Here is an 18,371-nt window from a genome sequence, read left to right on the forward strand (position 1 = left end):
TCTGATAATCCTGGACGTTAAGCCTTACTGCTTTTTTCAGTGTATTTTTCCCGATACCATTAGAACCTATAAAAATGACATGTGAAAACACACAGACCAACCAAAATGATAAGCATTGGTTTGAGAAGACAAAACAGTGAGCATAGTCTGTTCTGGTTCATGAAGAAATGCACTAAGCCATATTTTTAAAAGGATAAAAATTTAATAAAAATATTACTTTCAGGATAATTTTTTTTTCTTACAGGTGTACTTATTAATAATACGGAAATTTTTAAGAATAAATTATCTTTTTAATGTTTTGGTTTTTGTTAAAAAAAATTCTTCATGGTTTAAAAAAATGTAAGTTTGTTACTTTAAATATTTATTTGGATGTTTTGGGACTTAATACCCTTCATCAACATCTTTAAAAAAACAAATTATTAAATTTTCATTATATTTAATTTCTTTTAAAAAATATATGACCTATATAAAACACATAGAATTGTTTTTTTAAACAAAAACCATAAAAATATCACATTAAGATTATTATTCTCATTATTAAGATTAAATTTAAAACTTGTTGATTTCACCGTGAAATTCATATTCACTAATCCCTAAAATTTTGTAGGAAATTCTTGATATATTTTTGTTTTATTACTATTAATGGTCTGTTGGCACAATGCTTCATTGTATAATTGAACTCAGGATCAAAAAACACGTGGCTCTGAAACCACAAGTCTAAACATTATTTTCCAGACACAATTTCAATAGTACTTGAAGTTTTTATGACAGAAGTGTTATGTTGCCTCGTGGCTGATAACAATGTCACAAAATAATTGTGTGCTTCATGATTGAAGAGATGGCCTTATGATTTAATTACTGAAGCACTTTAATTGAACTACTGATATCATTTAAAAGAATGATTAATATACTTTTCATATTGAAAAGAAAAAAAAATCTTTTAGATAAGATTATAGTTCATTTTAATTTTTCAAGACTACCTAAATTTTCATCTAAGTATTTAATAATTTCAGTTTTTTGTCATGACTAAAACACATCATTAGGGTGTAATTTTTTGACCCTCAATCTTAATTATTTTGGATAATGTTAGGGATGAGTTTTTTTCTACAAATACAAGTGCTTCCTGCAAAATAATTTGCCAATTCTTCAGTGCCTTGATACGCGTAGTCTTGTCATGTTTTTATAAAAAGTAAGTCTCACAATTTTGTGTATATTTCTGTAGGAATTTCTGGCTACTGCCACTTTCTCAGCATCGTCGGTGGTTTGCTAGAGCAATACCTCTGAAAAGTACAAATACTTGGGATAACACACATTTGAACAACTAAAAATAGCAAATGAATCTGTCAGTAAACAAAAAACAGCCAGAACAGGTAGTAGTTTAGTAAATTTTTGGGAAATTTGTAATAAAATTCATCTAAGCCAACCAAATAAAAAAAAGTAAAGTAATTCCTGTCATACAGAAGAGCTTAACGTCCAACTATCACTCGGTCACTGTGGTCCCCAGAACACACCTTCAGCACATACTGCATTTATAATTTATCAATTAGTACCTACAGTTCTTCAAAAATAGCTTCATGTTTGGAATTCACGAACACAATAAACAATATATCAAATATACAATTAAAAATGTTAACTCTTTTATTAAAAAATATACATATTCATATACAAAAAAATTATGTTTTAGAAAAGATGAAAAACAGAAACATGTGTTTTTTTAAACAGTTAAAAAGATCACAATCAAATTCATATTATTTTTTTCTATGTAATTACATCAAATGTAATATGTTATATTAACTTTGTGTAAAGGTCATTGTTACAAAATAAATTTCTTCAAAATGATCAATCATTGAATTCGTTTAAAACATAAAATGTTTAAAAAAAAGTGCTAAAATAATATACAAATGTAGTATGTATAAGGAATAACTTGTTATATGAAGTGACATTAAATGTAATTGATTAAAAAGAAATTGACTAATTATACTTAATATTTCTCTTCCCCCATCCACGCCCTGATACTGGCCACACAGGAGTGTCTCGTTGGACTCCGACCATTCTCGTACCACCTAATTAGAAAAATGTAAATTATAATCCTGATATATTCATTCTATAATACCATAAAAATTAATAATCAAATTATAAATATGTAAACAGACTTTACATCTTACAAGACACCAAACAAATAAAAATAATATAAATAAATATCGAAGAAAAGAATAAATAAAAATTCTATCTTCAGCTCCTTTATACTTTAAATGGCGGTTAAAAAAGAAATCTACACCAGAATTTTCAAGAAACAAGACAAACATAAAATGACTAATTTATTATAATTAAAAATAACTGTCCGAACATTACCTATTTCTGGAAAATCATTAGGATCTGAAATGAATCCATCAGAAGTGTTTGGAATGTTGAACACTGAAAAATAATTAAAGTAGTGAATTCTTATTACAAAATGTACAAAATAAGTATTTTTTACCAGTCAAGGAGGTTGGTGGTCTAATTTCTTCATTAATAGCGTTCAGCTCTTCTTGTTCGATTCTCTCTTGTTCTCGTTTTGCCTAGCAAATAAAATAATTATTAATAATACATAGTATGTTATTATGTCAGAAAAAGCATTTTTGTTGTAACAAAAAATACAGGACAATTAATTAAGGTTTTTAGTTGAGATAAAAAGTCAAATGGCACGAGCGGGATTCGAACCCACAATCTTCGGCTAGATACGCCGCTGCTCTACCACTTGAGCTATCGTGACCTCGATCCATTCCCATCTTAACCCACCTTTTGAATTTTCCCTCCTGGGTTCAAATCCCGCTCGTGCCATTGACTTTTTTATCTCAACTGAAAACCCTAATTAATTGTCCTATATTAATTGTTCATGCGGACCATAAAATATTTAGTGAATAAAAAATACACACGATTATTAAGAACCAGTATCTCAATTTTTTGTTTAACTTTTTGATAAATAATATTAATTTATCCTTAATTGAAATAGGAATCTGTTGTTTTAAATTTCTTAAAGTAATTCACTCTGTCCACAAGTTAATTTCTAAACCGATTTTTTATTAAAAGGAAACTTTTGTTTAAAAAGCATTTAGTAGAATAATCATACAAAACGTACAAGGTATATTTAAAAAAAATCTAAAAATAAAACCCCCCACAAATTTTGACATTTAATAACAACATACTTTAAGTTGACTGTGGTCAATAATAGTCGGCATAAATGATATATTCTTTGCTTTGTTGCTTTCTTCATCTGGTTCTTCTGCTTCCTATTGATGACAACAAAAAAAGATGTTTTATTGATGATGTAAAAAAATTATACTTTTAAAAACTTACATATTCCTCTTTAGGCTTTGGTGTCTTCTGTAATTAAGTTGTTAATACCAGCCATAATATTAAATTATTATAAATATAGTATATTATAAGTATATATATCATAATTAATGAATTATTAAGTAGTATTACGCTATGTCTAGAATTCTGAATTGACCAAGTAGTATCAACTTCATTGGCTACATGTTTCCCGACTTCCAACTCGACTCCAATAAATTTGCAGCAGTGATCACAAAGTGTATATACCCAACGTGTCACTATTGATAACGAGCACATCATTGCCAAGTCTTTCTCTTCATGAAACTGGAGGGGAAAAAATGTAAGTTTTGATAGAAAGCACGGTGAAATCAGATTGTGTGTTGTTTTATGTCGGAACCTACCTTACAAGCTAAATTTTTAAGACCACCGAAAACATCTTTTTCAATTTCGTTTTCTACAATTGCCAGGCTCGGCATAGGCGCCTCTGACGTATTCTCCACGACTTTGTTTCTAAGCTCGAAAAACAACTGTGGCAAAGAGTAGACGCGCAAAAGTTCAGGATCATTTTGTCCCGCTGCACAAAGCAAAGACATGGCGCTTTTGACAGCGTTTAAAGATGTGTTGGAATTAAGGGAATCGGGCATTGTATAAATTGGTGGAACAGAGTCAGCAGTATGATTTCGCTAAAAAAAACAACAACAAATAATTAGATTCTAAAATGCAAAAGAAATGTTGCCTGAATTGATAAAATAATTTATAATTTTAGCAAATTATGTTATCTTATACAAAACATTGGTTCAATTATATTAAAACAAAATAAGACATATTACATATCTAGTATTTTCTGGACAAAGATGAAGTTAAATACAGAAAAATTCAATCTATTAAATGAACTGATATAATTTTTAAATGTGCATCCAATTTTACTATTGAACTATTACAATTATTAACTACTTCAAGCTAAATAACAAACAATTAACATGTTTTATATCTTACTGTTAGAAAATTAATCAGTTTGTTAAATATTAGGAAATGGTCAGTTTCTCCTTCACTCCAGTTAAGAGGAATCGAATGCGTTTTCTCCGACCAGTCGAGAGCTTCGAATCTCAGACCCATAGGAACTTTTCCAGGATTAATAAAACAATGAAATTTATTTAACAGCCCGTCTCCAAGCGTGAATTCCACAACTGCAATTTCAGCCGGGGCGTAGAAATCATCGGTTTTGTAAGTGAAATTGACGTGGCAGAAATAGAACGGGAATGTTTTTATAGCTGAAAACAAATTTCGTTATGGCTTGTAAGGAATAATTTTAGGTTGAAACAGGACCTACAAGAGCTATTGAGACTTTTCACAGTATTTCTTATAGTTTGCTTCATTATTTGATATTTTTCATCTGCTTCCCTCTCTTCAGCCATTTGTGCTGCAAAACTGATGCCCAAGGACGTGAACTTATTAGTTATTTCTTTGGTGGAATTCTTGACACCTTTAGCCTTCTGGTTGTATTCAGCTTTTTGGTCAGGAGCCAGTGCCTATGAAATTTATACATTGTATACAATTAATCAATTCAAAATGAAATCTCATACATACTCCCAAACTCACTCGAGAAACCATAACTTCTCAAATGGCTTCAACTTGTGTGTCAGTATTTTAATATTTATCATACATTAACATAATTACAAATTTGGTATACATTTTGTTGTCATCATTAATTTAAATTTAAAATGTTCTTTAAACAACAAAAAGTAGGGGAATTTCTCAATCTTATTAGGATTAATGATTATTAAAAAGATATTTATGCCAATGTTTAAAATAAAAATTCATTGAGTATGCTTTTCTTTATTTTCCACCATTGTTCCTTTTTTTCTATTCTTTCAAATAAACCTTACATAAAAGTTCTAAATTTGGCCTTAATATTTTTGGTCTGTATATATTTTATCTGGATTTGTATATTATACACGTTTCAAAATTCAGTGACGAACCACTGAAAGTGTCAAAAGGCCAAAGCGCTTGATAGGCAGAATCATCAAAAACAGGCGGGGTTAATAAAGCTACAGGTTAAAGCAAGATTAATTATCAGTTATTTGAAATATTTAGTGAACTTATTTTGCCAAAATGCATAGGCTATCAACCCTGTGACTTTACGCACTGACCAGTGACCAGAATGATGAAGGGATAACGCTACTGGTCCTCAGGTATCGACAATGCAACATTGATCTTGGCCATGCAAGATCAATCATCATGAACAATGGTCAACTCGGACTGCAGCATGATCATCCTGGTCTCAGCCCATTCTACCTGGATTTGTCTGAACTGTTTTGGCATTAAAAGATTAAATATTAAACAATGAAGATAGCAAAAAAATAGACAGAACCGGTAAGGATGAGGATGGTGAAGAGAAGAAGCTACTAGTTCCCAAGTATCCACAATGCAAAATTGATCTTGGCCATGCAAGATCAATCATGATGAACAATGGCCAGCTCTCTGATTTTAGCATAAATATCCTGGTCAGCCTTTCCTACCTGTATTTGTCTGTCAAGTGATTTGACATTAAATCTTGAAAATATGGTAACCCTTTGAATATAGAAAATACAAACTGAACCAGTAAAACAGTTGACCAGGATAATGAGGAGATGAAGCTATATGACTCCAGGAGGACATAATGATTGAACCTGATCATCCAAGATCATCAATCATGAATGATCACCTTGTCAGCCTCTAAACTCCACTCATTACAATATCTAATGATCAACAGGTAGACTAATTTTAATTTTTATGCCAACATAGACCGATTACAGGCGAGAAGATTTAGTACAAAGCAACTTAGGTTTTGTGTTTAACCCTGATTGAAGAGATCTTAGGGGTAATTGAATCCAAACAAGCAGGCTTGAAACTGACAAAATTTAAAGTGATAAAAAGCAATTTTGTTTCATTTCACCTCCCACAAAGGACCAGCATAGTCAGCCACTTCTTTCTTATTGGCAAACGTTCGTCCTTTCCTCTCTTCGTCAGCCTGGACGTCTAACATGAAGTAGTAAAATCCATTTCTTATCGTTTTCTTTTTCGGTGCCATCTGCCTATTTTTCACACAAAAAAAGTATTAAAAATAGACAAGAAAGGACAACCCTTAGAGAACCGGAGGGAGGGAAACCGACAAACCGCCAATAATTTTGGAACGTACCTTTATTTTATGATGTCACAACGTTTTATAAAAAGATTAACGTTTGTTAAATTGTCACATCAACACTTTTTCAGGGGTTAAGGATGTGACAAGGTGTACTGCTACCAGAGTTCAGCAGGATAAGAAGCCGGTGTTTAACATTCAATCTCCTGCCTTCTGAAGTGATAACATGCTGATTTTATTCTGTACTGGAGCTGGAGAAATTCCGGTTGTCTGGGTGCCAAAAGGGCAAAGGCCAAAGGCACTGAAACACAAAGTGAATTGGCGGCAACTCTGAAAGGGATACTTTAAAAAAACAATAATACAGAAATAATATACACTATACATCTTTTTTACAATATACATTTAAGTTTAAAAAAAATATATATTTGACAACCTAAACAGTTTCAGCATTTAGCATATACGTTATCTACATTATCCACACATTTTAGCATAAATTATTCTTAAAAATAAATTAGCATGTTTTGATAAAGAACTTATAAAAAATTGTGATATAATATATATTGTTATAATATATAATGACAATAAAGTGTCTTTTTATCAAATTATTGGAAATTTAATTATTAGCAAATAGCAAACAAGAACTCATGTCGAAACCTACTCACCGGTTAAAATGTAAACTGTGCTATATTGTAATCCCCTTAAACACAAGATTTAATTAAATTTATAAATTTAATTTATATGTAATTATTGTAAATATACGATTAATAAACACGATGATGTACAGAGGGCCAAAAATGCTTATTTTAATGATTTTATTTACCATCCTAACTCTACTCAAGTCGGACGAAATAGAGGAAAAAGAGGGTGTTAAATATGCGAATAAGTGCGAAGGTGAGTTTCATAATTCTATCCTGTGGATTTTTGAATTGTAACATTGTTGCATGTTGCAGTATGCAAAATATTGGCTGTCGAGTTGGAAAGCCGTCTCGAGGAAACCGGCAAGACGTCGGAAGTTATCGAAATCGGATACTCCGTAGAGATGCCGAAGAGGAAAACCCAATATAGGAAATCGTGTGTAATGACAAGGATTCGGGGGTGAAATTTTTCATTAAAACAATAAAATTCTTTTTAGCGAGTTGAGGCTTCTTGAGTCGCTCGAAGGAGTTTGCGACCGCATCCTGGAATACAACATACACAAAGAACGGCAGGACAGCACTAGGTTCGCCAAGGGGATGAGTCAAACCTTCAAAACACTGCACGGTTTAGCGTAAGTTTATATTTCAATTATAGTTTTTATCTAAGGTTGAGATAAAAAGGGTAATTAAAAAATAATTAATACAGTAAAATAAAGAAGAGATGGATCCATATTAGGTCAGACGTCATCTGGATCCATCTTTTCTTTATTTAAATTGTAGTGGGTTGACATTTAATGTGTGGTGTTTAGTGACTGTTACTTGATGATTACTTGGAGGTCGTGAGATGCGGTCTGGTGTGACGTAGGTTTTAGAAAAACATTTTCTTTATCATGCCAACGTTTCGATCTTTATTGAGATCATCTTCAGGGTTCAAAGCGTTTGTTTTCTCCGTAAATGTGTCATTCTTGTCTGACGTGTTGAGAGTGCCTCTCTCAAGAATAACACATCTACATGGAAAACAAACACTGAGCCCTGACGATGATCTCAATAAAGATCGAAACGTTGGAACAACAAAGAAAATGTTTTTCTAAAACCTGTCATAACTACATCTCACGACCTCCAAATAATTACTATTTAATAGTATAATACAGTCAATTGTGACTTCTAAACATACATAAATTTATATAGTAAGTTTTTATTTTTATTGGAGAAACTTTCAATTTTAGTAAGGTGGTATTTATTGAACTTCACAGCCCCTTTGTTTTACTTTTTATTGCCAATACATATTTTGGCTCCAACAAGCCTTTAAAAGGGGTACCGACAATGGTCCCGAAATAATGTGTTGGCAATAAAAAGTAAAACGAAGGTTGTGAAGTTCAATAAATACCCCTTCACATGAATTCAAATAATAAACAAACAAAAAATGAAGTTTCATTTAATTTTTAGCTGTTAATATTTATGTGTAATATGTTAACAAACAAACCCACTGTTTTATACATTTTATAATAAGTTTATCCATTCTACACTTGACCTGGACAAGTTACATACTCAAGAGTAAAATATAAATGGTAATTTTAGGTTGTGCGATTTCTTATCAAGGTCTGCAAAGTGATAGACTTGTAGTTTGTTTGCTTCATTTTGGGTGCCTACCTGTTTATATACTTGCTGTTTTGGCCTGTGGTATGTGTTACAGCTTCTCGCCATCTTCAATGATCAGTCTGTGTAATTCCTGTTTAATTGGTCCCTACTGTTAGTGCATGAATGAAATATGTCGGTCTTTGACGAATTAAGTCCCTACTTTTATTTTATTCTTGTTATTCTTATTGGTTCTTGTTATTTATTGTTGACATCATTTGATCACTGATTTTTGTTTTCCATGTACATGGTACTGTGTTAAAATGGATGAGCTGAGCACACAAATTTTATATAAGTTTGTTTTTACTATTAACATCCATTTCTTTCTGCTTCTTTGAACATTTTCAATCATCCTGTTCTGCCTATTTTTACTGGTTTTGTCTGCACGGTGAATTTCAGTTTTAAACCATCTGGTAGACAAGCCACTGAGGATAATAAAATGGTAGAGAAGGAAGATGAAGTTAAGGCTAACTTCACAGACCTATACACAATATTTCAGATATTTCTTGTTGGTTTATCCTCTGTTGAGGTTTTCTAGCACACAGACAAAAAATCCTGATTGCAAGAATTTAGTCTTCAAGAGATTTTAGTGTTGGTTTGAAAAGTAATAGTAAGCAAATGCTTACTTTTGTTACCTGGAACATGTACAAAAGTATAGGCCATCTCGCAATTCTCTCTTCTAACTCGAATCCTATCCAAGTAACCTCCAGCATCCAAGACACCATGAAATTATCAAAGATTGGTGAAAAAAGTGGAGGACAAACTGAATGAGGAAAAATCTGTACAGTTTATATTTACATTGGAAAAACATCAAAAAGGACTTCCACTCAAGTCAGACTTAAGGACTATACCTAGACAGAAGACCTTCATGGAATCCCCACAAAGGACTTAAAAGACAACAATTTAACAGAAAACTTAGACAATGAAGATTTTTACGACTGAAATCTGTTTTGTCCAAAACACAACTTACTCTTTACAATACATACAGCAATCCCTCTGCCAAGCCATCCAATGTCCAACAGCATCTGAAGTTCTTTGACAAATTGTCAAAGCTCCTTACTATGTCACTAACTGTACTACCTACTTACCTAGGTCTTTACTACTTAAAGAAAGCATGGCAGCCTATACCGCTGCATGGTCGTGGTCTGTTGCTGTCCGGGGCGTGGTGGCTTCTCCTCATTGGATTCCCTCGTTTCATAGCCATCCCGGATTGACGACATGGCTGATGTGTGGTTGCACAAGGCAAAAAAAAAAACTACCAGAACGAACTCAACATCCCTTTTTCCAACGAAACTAATTTGATCCTGCTTCCAAAAGTTCCACACTAAGCTTCTGATCCATCATAACCCTACTGCTTAATCCTAATCTACTTGTTCTCACTCTGAGAACTGGCCATGTGCCTTAAATGATCTTTGTCTTGTGAGACCTCCTAGCTACTTAACCGCTAGGTCATTGTATCACCATTGTCACTGAGAAAAAAAAATTGAAAATTGTAATATGTATTTTGATATGTTGCAGATATTTAATACATTCACTAACTTTTTAAATTATTCTTTTAAATTGTTAGGGATAAAGGAGTTAAAGTTGAATTGGGAATTCCAAGAGAACTTTGGGACAAGCCTTCTGCCGAGATTACAAATATGAAGGCTCAAGTGAGTTGAATGCTAAAGAGGTAACTGTCATTCAAATAGACATTGCTTTCTAAAACCTTTTCAATTTTTTTAGTGTGAAACATATTTGGAAAATTACGAATCGGACATTGAAAATTGGTACTTCAACGATCAGGAGAAGGTGTCGTTGAAAACATATTTATGTGAGGAAAGGGTGTTAAAAGGTACAGACAGCTCTTGCCTACAAGAGACGTTGGTTGAAAACAATAAGAAAAAAGGCGATAAAGGTAAAAAAGAGGAACTGTAAATGTTGAAATAATAAAATAAATTTTGTACACTTTAGGTGGTGTCTTTATCTCTTTTAAACCATTTACAGTTACTTTATGCGGAAAAAGTAAGTAAAGAAGTTTTTTTATGTTTATTTTATTTTTATTTATTGTTTATTTATGTTTATTTTGTTTGTTTCTTTTCATAAAGACAAATAAACTTAATTTAGTGCAACATGAGCTTAACTTTGGCTATAACTTCCTTTTTAGAGTAATTTAATGGAGAAAAGTGAAGTTAAGCAAATTCAGTTGTACAGAAATGTGGACTTAGTTTTAAAAGTGGTGCTAAATATGAATTTAACAAATAACACTAAGACTGCAAATTAATCTGAATTGAGGTGGCCTAAGGTACGCATTTTTTCCATATGCTTTCAGGAAAAAACTTAAAGATTAATTTTAATTGATTATTATTTTTATCTAAGGTCTTGGTTGAAATGAATAAGTAAGTGTTACGAGCGGGATTCGAAGTTTCGAACCCACAGCTAAATATGCTGCTGCTCTAACCATTTGAGCTATAGTGTGAGTTTGCAACTTTTATCCACTCGGACACCAACTCCTCATCTCTACCTACAAACTTTCAATGTTTCCCACCTTTTGTCATTTTAATTAATTAATTCAAATGTCGTGTAATGAGGATTCGATTCTCAGCAATGTATGAAGTAGCAACGGGGGTTGAGGGTTTGAATCCTGCTCGTGACCCTAACTTTTTCATATCAACCAAGACCTAAGATAAAAAGAATAATAAATTGAAATAATTAATATGGTCAATTATGACCACTAAACATATATGGATTAATATAATTACAGAAGAAATCCCTTTGCTAACAGCTTCCTGTCACCACTTTATAAGTTGCTGAGAATCAAATCCTAATTTCATTTATTATCTATGTGCTTCGTAATCATGAAATGAAAACAGATCTGAGGATCTAAAGCTAGCAGTTAGACATAGAACATATATGGCACATTTGCCTCTTAAAGATGAAAGAATAACATTCTTTTTAATATAGAAATTATAGGGAAATAAGGTGAATATAAAAAGAGAACCTCGGCCCCAATACAACCATTTTTAAAGCTAAATTGTTAGCCGTAGAAACATGCACATGAATAAATAACAAATCATTTCAACGGTGCAACAATAATAATATCAGATAACCAGGAAGCTCTAAAGGCTCTCCAAGTTTAAGAAATCAACTCAAAACTTGTCTGGAACTGCCTAAACATACTCCATATGAAGGAAAAACCCGGATCTACACGTGGCTAAAGAGGGAATTTCAGGTAATAACATATGAGCTTAAAAGGGAGCCTCGGTACAACTAATAGGCCAAATCCATTTTGTGGCATAAATTATAGCCACATAAAAAATTAACTGGAATCTTATGTTACTACAGAACACAACAAATACTTGTAGTGAAACCAGACATGAGACAAAAAGGCTACTCTCAGAAACAATCTAATGGGAGAAAGCAGAAAACATTGGCCATTCATATTTTGTGGTCCATTTCAAACCATATATAGTTTTATTGTTATATTAATTACAACATACTTATTTTAATGTAAACCAAATTAAATGAGATCAGAAATTCAACAAAACACTGGAAATCATTTAGTGTTAGATTAAAATTTAACAAACAATTTATTCTATCGCTAGATGTGTTCAATTTTCTTCCAAACCTTCATAATTAGATATTATTCTCATATTAAATTATTTATTAAACCTCAAGAATTTCTGATCTCGTTCAATTTGATATACATTAAAATAAGTACTTTTTGTAAATGATGGTTCTATTTACAGATTGAGCGTGTGTAAAACCATCATTTACAAAAAGTGAATCAACATACTACATTTTTATTATTTATATTTATTACTTCTATTAAAGCAAGTATGTTGTACTTAATGTAATGATAAAAATACATACATTTAAAAGAAACAAAATACGGCTGTCCGGTTTTTTGTTTTTGAGGGTAGGTTGATTAAGAGAAATGAAGCTATATTTTAACTTGGATAAACATTATAAAAATCACTTGTAAATATTTTCAAATGATTTGGGCACCCCCAAGGGTTCTGCTAAAATGTTCAGAGCGTTGAGTCTAGTTACTCAGAACTCACAAGAAGACAAAACAAAATGCGATGTAGGTTAAAAGAATCTATATTTAAAATTTTCAAGTAAAAATGGTCTAGAACTTATAAAAATAGTAATTTGGTTGTTACCAGTAATTTTGGCCTCAGTGGGTTGTCTGTCAGGCGTATTCGGAATTGCCATATTCCATGTTGAGTCTAAGGTGTCTGTAGATCTGACAGGCCAACCCAACGAGAATAGGATGATAATTAGACAAAATGAACGGTAACAATCAAATTACAGGTTCATCACCAGCAGACAACACAATAAAATCTCACAATCTGAAATGTTTAAGAAATAATTTAAAAAAAATGGTAAACTGCAAAAAATTACATCACTTCCTTAAAGACTGGCAAATACGTCTTCTCTTTAAACCAAGGTTAAACAATCCGTGATTAATCATTGTCAGCAAACAAAACAAAAAATTAAATTTTATTTGATCAGTTCTTAGAAATAAAAAGTTAACATATGGTAAAACAATATTTTTTCAAAGTTTACACAACCAAATTATTTTAACTGGTAAAATGTACTATTTTGTCAATTAGTCAAGCTTTTCAAAGAAATGCCCTTCTGCACAACCTATGTACCAATAAATATAATTTAATTATATTTTGTCTGAGGTTCTCTCTGCCGCGGGACCACAATGTGTGCTTGGATCAATCCTATATGTCCTTCATATCGTAATTTTCTCACCCTACCACCCTTCTTGCAATGACACAGCTGTACTGTAACTGTGGTTGCTTTGGAAGATATGCAGGGAATATCATATGTATACCAGATTGGTATATGCAATGGAAAGTGAAGAAAATAAAACAAGTGTGTCCATTGCACATTTACACTCTGAAGCAAATCTCACAATACATTACAAAGTTCTTATCCCCAATCCAACCGTGTCCGTTACCTTAGGTTACACCTTAACGTGGAATCCAGTATTCACGACTGAAACTAAAAGAACTAAACAAATGCTACGGACTACTCTGCAAACTTATAGGATGACGAGAAACAAACTTACAATCTACTAAATGTTAATACAATTGATTTGGCATACGGTATAGAATTGTGGGGTATCGCTAAGCCTTCCAATATCAAATGTTTCCAATATTATCAGCCTAAAAGTCATATCAATTATAAGTGTTCTGTATTAAGTCTTCGATACTACCCTCTACGATGATTTTAAAAGTACATTTATCCAAAAATGTATTCCCCAAGGTGGACCAAATTCCACAATAATATCTCCCATCACTCCTAGCCTCGCCCAAGCCTTGTCCAACAGAACCCATCCCTACAATCCCACAAGGTGTCTCAAGAGGAAATGGCCCCGCTACCTACTTTCTGAGGAGTTGATACTGAAGTTTATTTAGTGAAGTGAAATGGGAAGATAATATTGATTGTTTGCTCCCTTCAATGTAAATAGTTGTACGTATATCAATGTATCAACAAATTATTTATTGCAACCAGAAATTGCAGATTGTAGTAAAATATTGAAATAAAAAGAAATTCTTCAATATATATAATGTGTACAATTTGACAATATAGCAAACAAGAAGGACTGTCCTCATAATCTAAGCTCGCCTGAGGGAAAGTGAGAGTTGTATTCTCAGCTTATTCCCAGTCTATAATAATAATAATACTTTATTTCCTAACTATAGGTAAAAAAAGGACAAGTATTTACAACTTGGTACAACCAATTATGGAATTATTCCTCCATGCCATCAGCCGGAGGTTGACCTGACAATACATTCTTCTCCTCTCTCACTCCCCCCTCCCTCAACAGCATTTGGGGATTTTCAAGTATAAAAAGCAAGAGAGAAAGATATAAAAAAAATAGAATATAATACTTAACTAGGTAAAAATACAAATATTATGTAAATAAACTTGTAAAAGAGAAAAAAGGAAGACAACGAGGGAACAAATAAAATGCAAACCATTGTTAAGAACAAGTGAGATTAGTTAAAAATTGAATTGATGTACTAGAAAATATCTATACCATGCAATGCGTGCAAATTTAATGAGTGGTCGGCAATAGGAATCTAGAAGAGAAATGAGCTGGGATTCACTAAGCTTGGAAGTACCCAGGTAACACATACGCAACTCGGCAAGAACAGGGGATATTGCTAAATTATGGAATACGTCCTCTCTTGCATTTAAGTTACAGAGAGAGCACCGGGTAATTTCTCGGTCCTTCCCCTTTCCAATTTGAACAGCCATCTTGGCTCTTGAAGAAACCAACTATTAGGTGATTCATTATTAAGCTTATTTATTATCATAGTCTATATCAGCAGATAATAAAATTGCATAATAAACGTTAAAAACATAAACATAGCCTGTAAGGTTTTTTACAATAGATGCAACAGATTTAAATGAAAAATATTTTAATAACATTAAGGCTAAACATTTTTATAACAATTTATTTTTTATTATTCTCCTTCCACCATATCCTCTTTCCCCTGAGTTCTCTCAATCTTGTCATTTCCTCTTGGAAGTCTTTGTGCTCATCCCTGTAGAGGCCGTAATCCCTTAATTTTGTCATCAATGCATGCGTCTCGAGATGCCTTGGGTAGTACTCGACAGTTTTCTCTGGATTTTTATGAACGGGCATTTCGCTCATTAAATTCACAACCTGAAAGTAATTCCATTTTTGTAAATGGCAATTTTTCATTTTAAATCTGCATAACAACAGATATGCAATGTAGCTAGAGTAAAATATGTCACATTTACAGTGAAATAATTTCCAATAAACTCCAAGGCTCCTAAAGTCACTTTTTATTCCATCTATGAAGAATATGGAGTACAATTTGTTATTTTTTGTTTATTAATTTTTTTTATTTATTGTTAAATGTACAAAATAGATGGGACGTTGAGGAAAGTGTTTGGACTAGTGGGTTATAGTGGAGGGAATAGTTCAGAGTGGAAATTGAGGGAGTAAGTTCGAATCAGATCCTTTACAAATATGATTTTAATATCTTTTTGGATCATTTGATTGGTGAATAGAAGGAAGCATTGAGGATAGAGCGGAGAGCTTTGGATTGAATGAATTGGATTTGTTGGATGATGGAGAATTTGGCTGAGCCCCAAAGTTTGACACTAAAGTCCAAATCAGTCTGATCAGTGTTTTGTAAGCAGTTAGTTTGTTATATATGCTTAGTGTTGATTCTGGTCCAAGTAAGTGTCTGAATGATCCATATGTTTTGTTAAGTTCTTGCTTTTTTAATTTTTATTGTAGGTTCCTTGTCTGGGGGCAGGTCTGATATTTGCTCGTTCAAACTGATCCACCCCCATTCGGTAAGGTGAAGATCTTGGACTGCTTCTGTGTCTAGGATAGGATGAGAGTGTGTAGATAGGATTGCGGTGTCGCCGACATAGCTTATAGAACGCCAATTGATGGTAGGGAATTATATTTTCTGAGTCAAATATGGTAATGTGTTTTAAGGAGGCTTATAGGTCTATAAGAGGATGGAGCACAAAGGGATTTTTGTGGTTTTGCTATTAGGGTTAAAGATTTTTTCCTCTGGATGGGGAACTAGGTTGTGCAACTATAAATTTTGTTTATATAATTTTTATTTTCATATATGCTCAATTTTTGAGAAACACAATGGTAGATATTATTTTAAAAATTCTATTTACTGGTGGGCAAAATAGGACAAAACCATGATTGCTTATCATCTCCAATTTTATCTTAGCACTTTAAATGCCCAAAAATTGAAGCACAAGTAGTGTTTTACTATAACATATGTACCTAAATAACACAATAAAGAACAAATCCAGTTTTTAAATGTTTTTGATTTTTGGTAGAGTTTAGAAAACAATTTGTTCTGCAAGAAATAATTATAAATTATGCTTTATTACCATTTAATTTTCAATGAATAATATTGCTGCCCTTTCTTGCACTTTTCTTACTTAAAACAATATTATGTTGTTTAACATAAAAGATAGACAAACCTTCATTGATGTAATGCTCGTGGGTCTCACCAAATCTCCGAATATTCTGTTTTTTAGCTGATTCATCTTTTTAGAATAATTGGTAGTTAATTGCATTAACTTAACTTGCCTCGACATATTATCTTTTAACTCTAGAACTGATCAGTTAAATATGACAAAATGATATTCTTCAAGAAAGACCCAGCTATGAATAACCTTCTGTTTTTCACAAACATCATTTCCAATCATAAACGGCGCTTAAATTCAAAATTTACAAAAAAAAAAAAAAAAAAACTTAAAAGTATATTTTTCTATGTTCTAGTATTTTGTCTTGTATGAAGTGTAATAATTATGCATAATTGATAAAAAAAAAAAACATATACATATGTTATTGCGCTGCAAAATGACAATGTGTAGCAGTATTATTAAAATTAAAATAAAAAGATAATTATAGACAATACGTACAGTTCAATATGCTCAAAAAACAAATTTATTCAGATGTAAATAATATTCTTCTGTTTATAAACAAATACAAGCCACGGTCGTCAAGGTGATCGTTTGAATTTTGTCCATTTTAGTAGCTGCCACCGTTGAGTCTACTTAATTTAATTTGGAATTTCAAGACAAACATGGCCAAGTCCACTCAAAACGGAGCACAAAATGTCAGTCCATCGCAAATCCCGTTTAACAACATCCCCGCACTTCCATGGCTGCCGGTTCCTGACGACGAAGCCTCTGAGCTTGTGCAAGGAGTGTTGAACAACACCAAGTATCCTCTTCTAATGCGAAATGAGACCTGGACGAGGGCAGTTCCGTTCAAGGTAAACTAATTTTGAACATTTGGAATGAGTGTCACCTTACCTGGAACGCATCTAGGTGAACACTGAAAGGTTTTGGCCTTTTTCAGATGGCTTGCTTTTGTTTCTTTGTTTTTTTATTGTTTTGCACTGCCTATATTAGGCAATCAAAAAAACTTAATCAAGCAGAATGTATTCATTTGGTCAAACTTTGTCCTAATATTTTTGGTTTGATACAAAAATAACATTTTACCATAAATTTATGTAGTTTTCAGTATTTCTACAGATTCGAAATATTATATTCTTTATTAAACAGTTCTCAGTTTTCTTTTGTACTTAATATGGCATTGATTTAACAAATCACATGGTATTTACACAAAAACTGGCATAGTTTAATAGTTTTGGATTCAAATAATAAAATATTCATAACAACCACATAATTTTAGTTGTAAAATTTAAGGAAAATAAAGTCTAAAACTAATAGGAAATTATTTTTATGTGAAGATTTTTTTTCTATAAAATTCTATTTTCTATTATATATAGAAATAAATAAATACTAGCTAATTTCTTATGGTCCTTGTGGAAGTAAAAATTTCAGTACACTCACTTCTCTCATACCTGTATTCTCTTTGCTGTTGTTAATTTATAATTTATTACAATATTTAGATGCATTTTAAAAAGTTTTTAGAGGGCAATAAATCATGGCCAGTAAAAATAAAGTATGAAAGTTATAGTTTTGGGTTGGCTAATGCAAAGTATATACTAAGAGAGCAATTATAAAAAAAATATTCTGGAAAGTTTTTTGAGAACCTATAACTGTCTGCTAAAAGCTCAAATTAAACGACTTTATTTTGTTGGGCCATATTTTTATACTTTTTTTATTATAAAATTGGTTGATTA

General features: G+C 32.0%; 3 protein-coding genes across 6 annotated transcripts; 1 reads left to right on the plus strand and 2 right to left on the minus strand.

The window, feature by feature from the left end:
* Window positions 1–1,739: 1,739 nt before the first annotated feature.
* Window positions 1,740–13,177, minus strand: LOC106669858 (protein maelstrom homolog). Of its 3 annotated transcripts, none has more exons than XM_024226438.1 (12): window positions 13,090–13,177; window positions 6,491–6,734; window positions 6,248–6,386; window positions 4,643–4,841; window positions 4,309–4,583; window positions 3,714–3,995; window positions 3,466–3,636; window positions 3,337–3,363; window positions 3,186–3,269; window positions 2,477–2,558; window positions 2,353–2,415; window positions 1,740–2,063 (listed from the first exon to the last, which is right to left on the minus strand). In XM_024226438.1, the coding sequence occupies exons 3-12, from the start codon at window positions 6,380–6,382 to the stop codon at window positions 1,972–1,974; spliced, it is 1,410 nt and encodes a 469-aa protein (XP_024082206.1). In that variant the 5' UTR covers window positions 6,383–6,386; window positions 6,491–6,734; window positions 13,090–13,177; the 3' UTR covers window positions 1,740–1,971. The 3 variants fall into 3 exon arrangements, with proteins under 3 accessions (XP_024082206.1, XP_024082213.1, XP_024082212.1); XM_024226445.1 differs by lacking the exon at window positions 13,090–13,177 and adding an exon at window positions 12,849–13,007; XM_024226444.1 differs by lacking the exon at window positions 13,090–13,177 and having other exon boundaries at window positions 6,491–6,750.
* LOC106669860 (protein canopy 4) lies at window positions 7,070–10,869 on the plus strand. Of its 2 annotated transcripts, none has more exons than XM_024226452.1 (7): window positions 7,070–7,324; window positions 7,384–7,504; window positions 7,566–7,700; window positions 10,271–10,355; window positions 10,429–10,600; window positions 10,657–10,707; window positions 10,850–10,869. In XM_024226452.1, exons 1-7 carry the CDS (start codon window positions 7,207–7,209, stop codon window positions 10,852–10,854), a joined length of 687 nt encoding a protein of 228 aa, XP_024082220.1. In that variant the 5' UTR covers window positions 7,070–7,206; the 3' UTR covers window positions 10,855–10,869. The 2 variants fall into 2 exon arrangements, with proteins under 2 accessions (XP_024082220.1, XP_014255160.2); XM_014399674.2 differs by lacking the exon at window positions 10,850–10,869 and adding an exon at window positions 10,791–10,813.
* A 1,934-nt stretch (window positions 13,178–15,111) lies between the features above and the next one.
* Window positions 15,112–16,961, minus strand: LOC106669895 (28S ribosomal protein S33, mitochondrial). The gene is made up of 2 exons (XM_014399740.2): window positions 16,696–16,961; window positions 15,112–15,376 (listed from the first exon to the last, which is right to left on the minus strand). Exons 1-2 carry the CDS (start codon window positions 16,810–16,812, stop codon window positions 15,164–15,166), a joined length of 330 nt encoding a protein of 109 aa, XP_014255226.1. The 5' UTR covers window positions 16,813–16,961; the 3' UTR covers window positions 15,112–15,163.
* Window positions 16,962–18,371: the final 1,410 nt, after the last annotated feature.

This window comes from Cimex lectularius, unplaced genomic scaffold (genome assembly GCF_000648675.2).
Source record: "Cimex lectularius strain Harlan isolate CLEC.00 unplaced genomic scaffold, Clec_2.1 scaffold76, whole genome shotgun sequence".
Lineage (NCBI taxonomy): Eukaryota > Metazoa > Arthropoda > Insecta > Hemiptera > Cimicidae > Cimex > Cimex lectularius.

Bases quoted from the DNA above. Each gene is read 5' to 3' on its own strand.
- LOC106669858 (XM_024226438.1), bottom strand. From the start codon at position 6,382: ATGGCACCGAAAAAGAAAACGATAAGAAATGGATTTTACTACTTCATG. The intron at 4,842-6,247 runs GTGAAATGAAAC...TAAATTTCATAG, and splicing joins ATGCTGGTCCTTTGTGGGAG to GCACTGGCTCCTGACCAAAA. The intron at 2,064-2,352 runs GTAATGTTCGGA...TTTTCTAATTAG, and splicing joins TAATGATTTTCCAGAAATAG to GTGGTACGAGAATGGTCGGA.
- LOC106669860 (XM_014399674.2), top strand. From the start codon at position 7,207: ATGATGTACAGAGGGCCAAAAATGCTTATTTTAATGATTTTATTTACC. The intron at 7,325-7,383 runs GTGAGTTTCATA...TGCATGTTGCAG, and splicing joins ATATGCGAATAAGTGCGAAG to TATGCAAAATATTGGCTGTC. The intron at 10,356-10,428 runs GTGAGTTGAATG...CAATTTTTTTAG, and splicing joins TTACAAATATGAAGGCTCAA to TGTGAAACATATTTGGAAAA.
- LOC106669895 (XM_014399740.2), bottom strand. From the start codon at position 16,812: ATGTCGAGGCAAGTTAAGTTAATGCAATTAACTACCAATTATTCTAAA. The intron at 15,377-16,695 runs GTTTGTCTATCT...AATTACTTTCAG, and splicing joins CGAGCATTACATCAATGAAG to GTTGTGAATTTAATGAGCGA.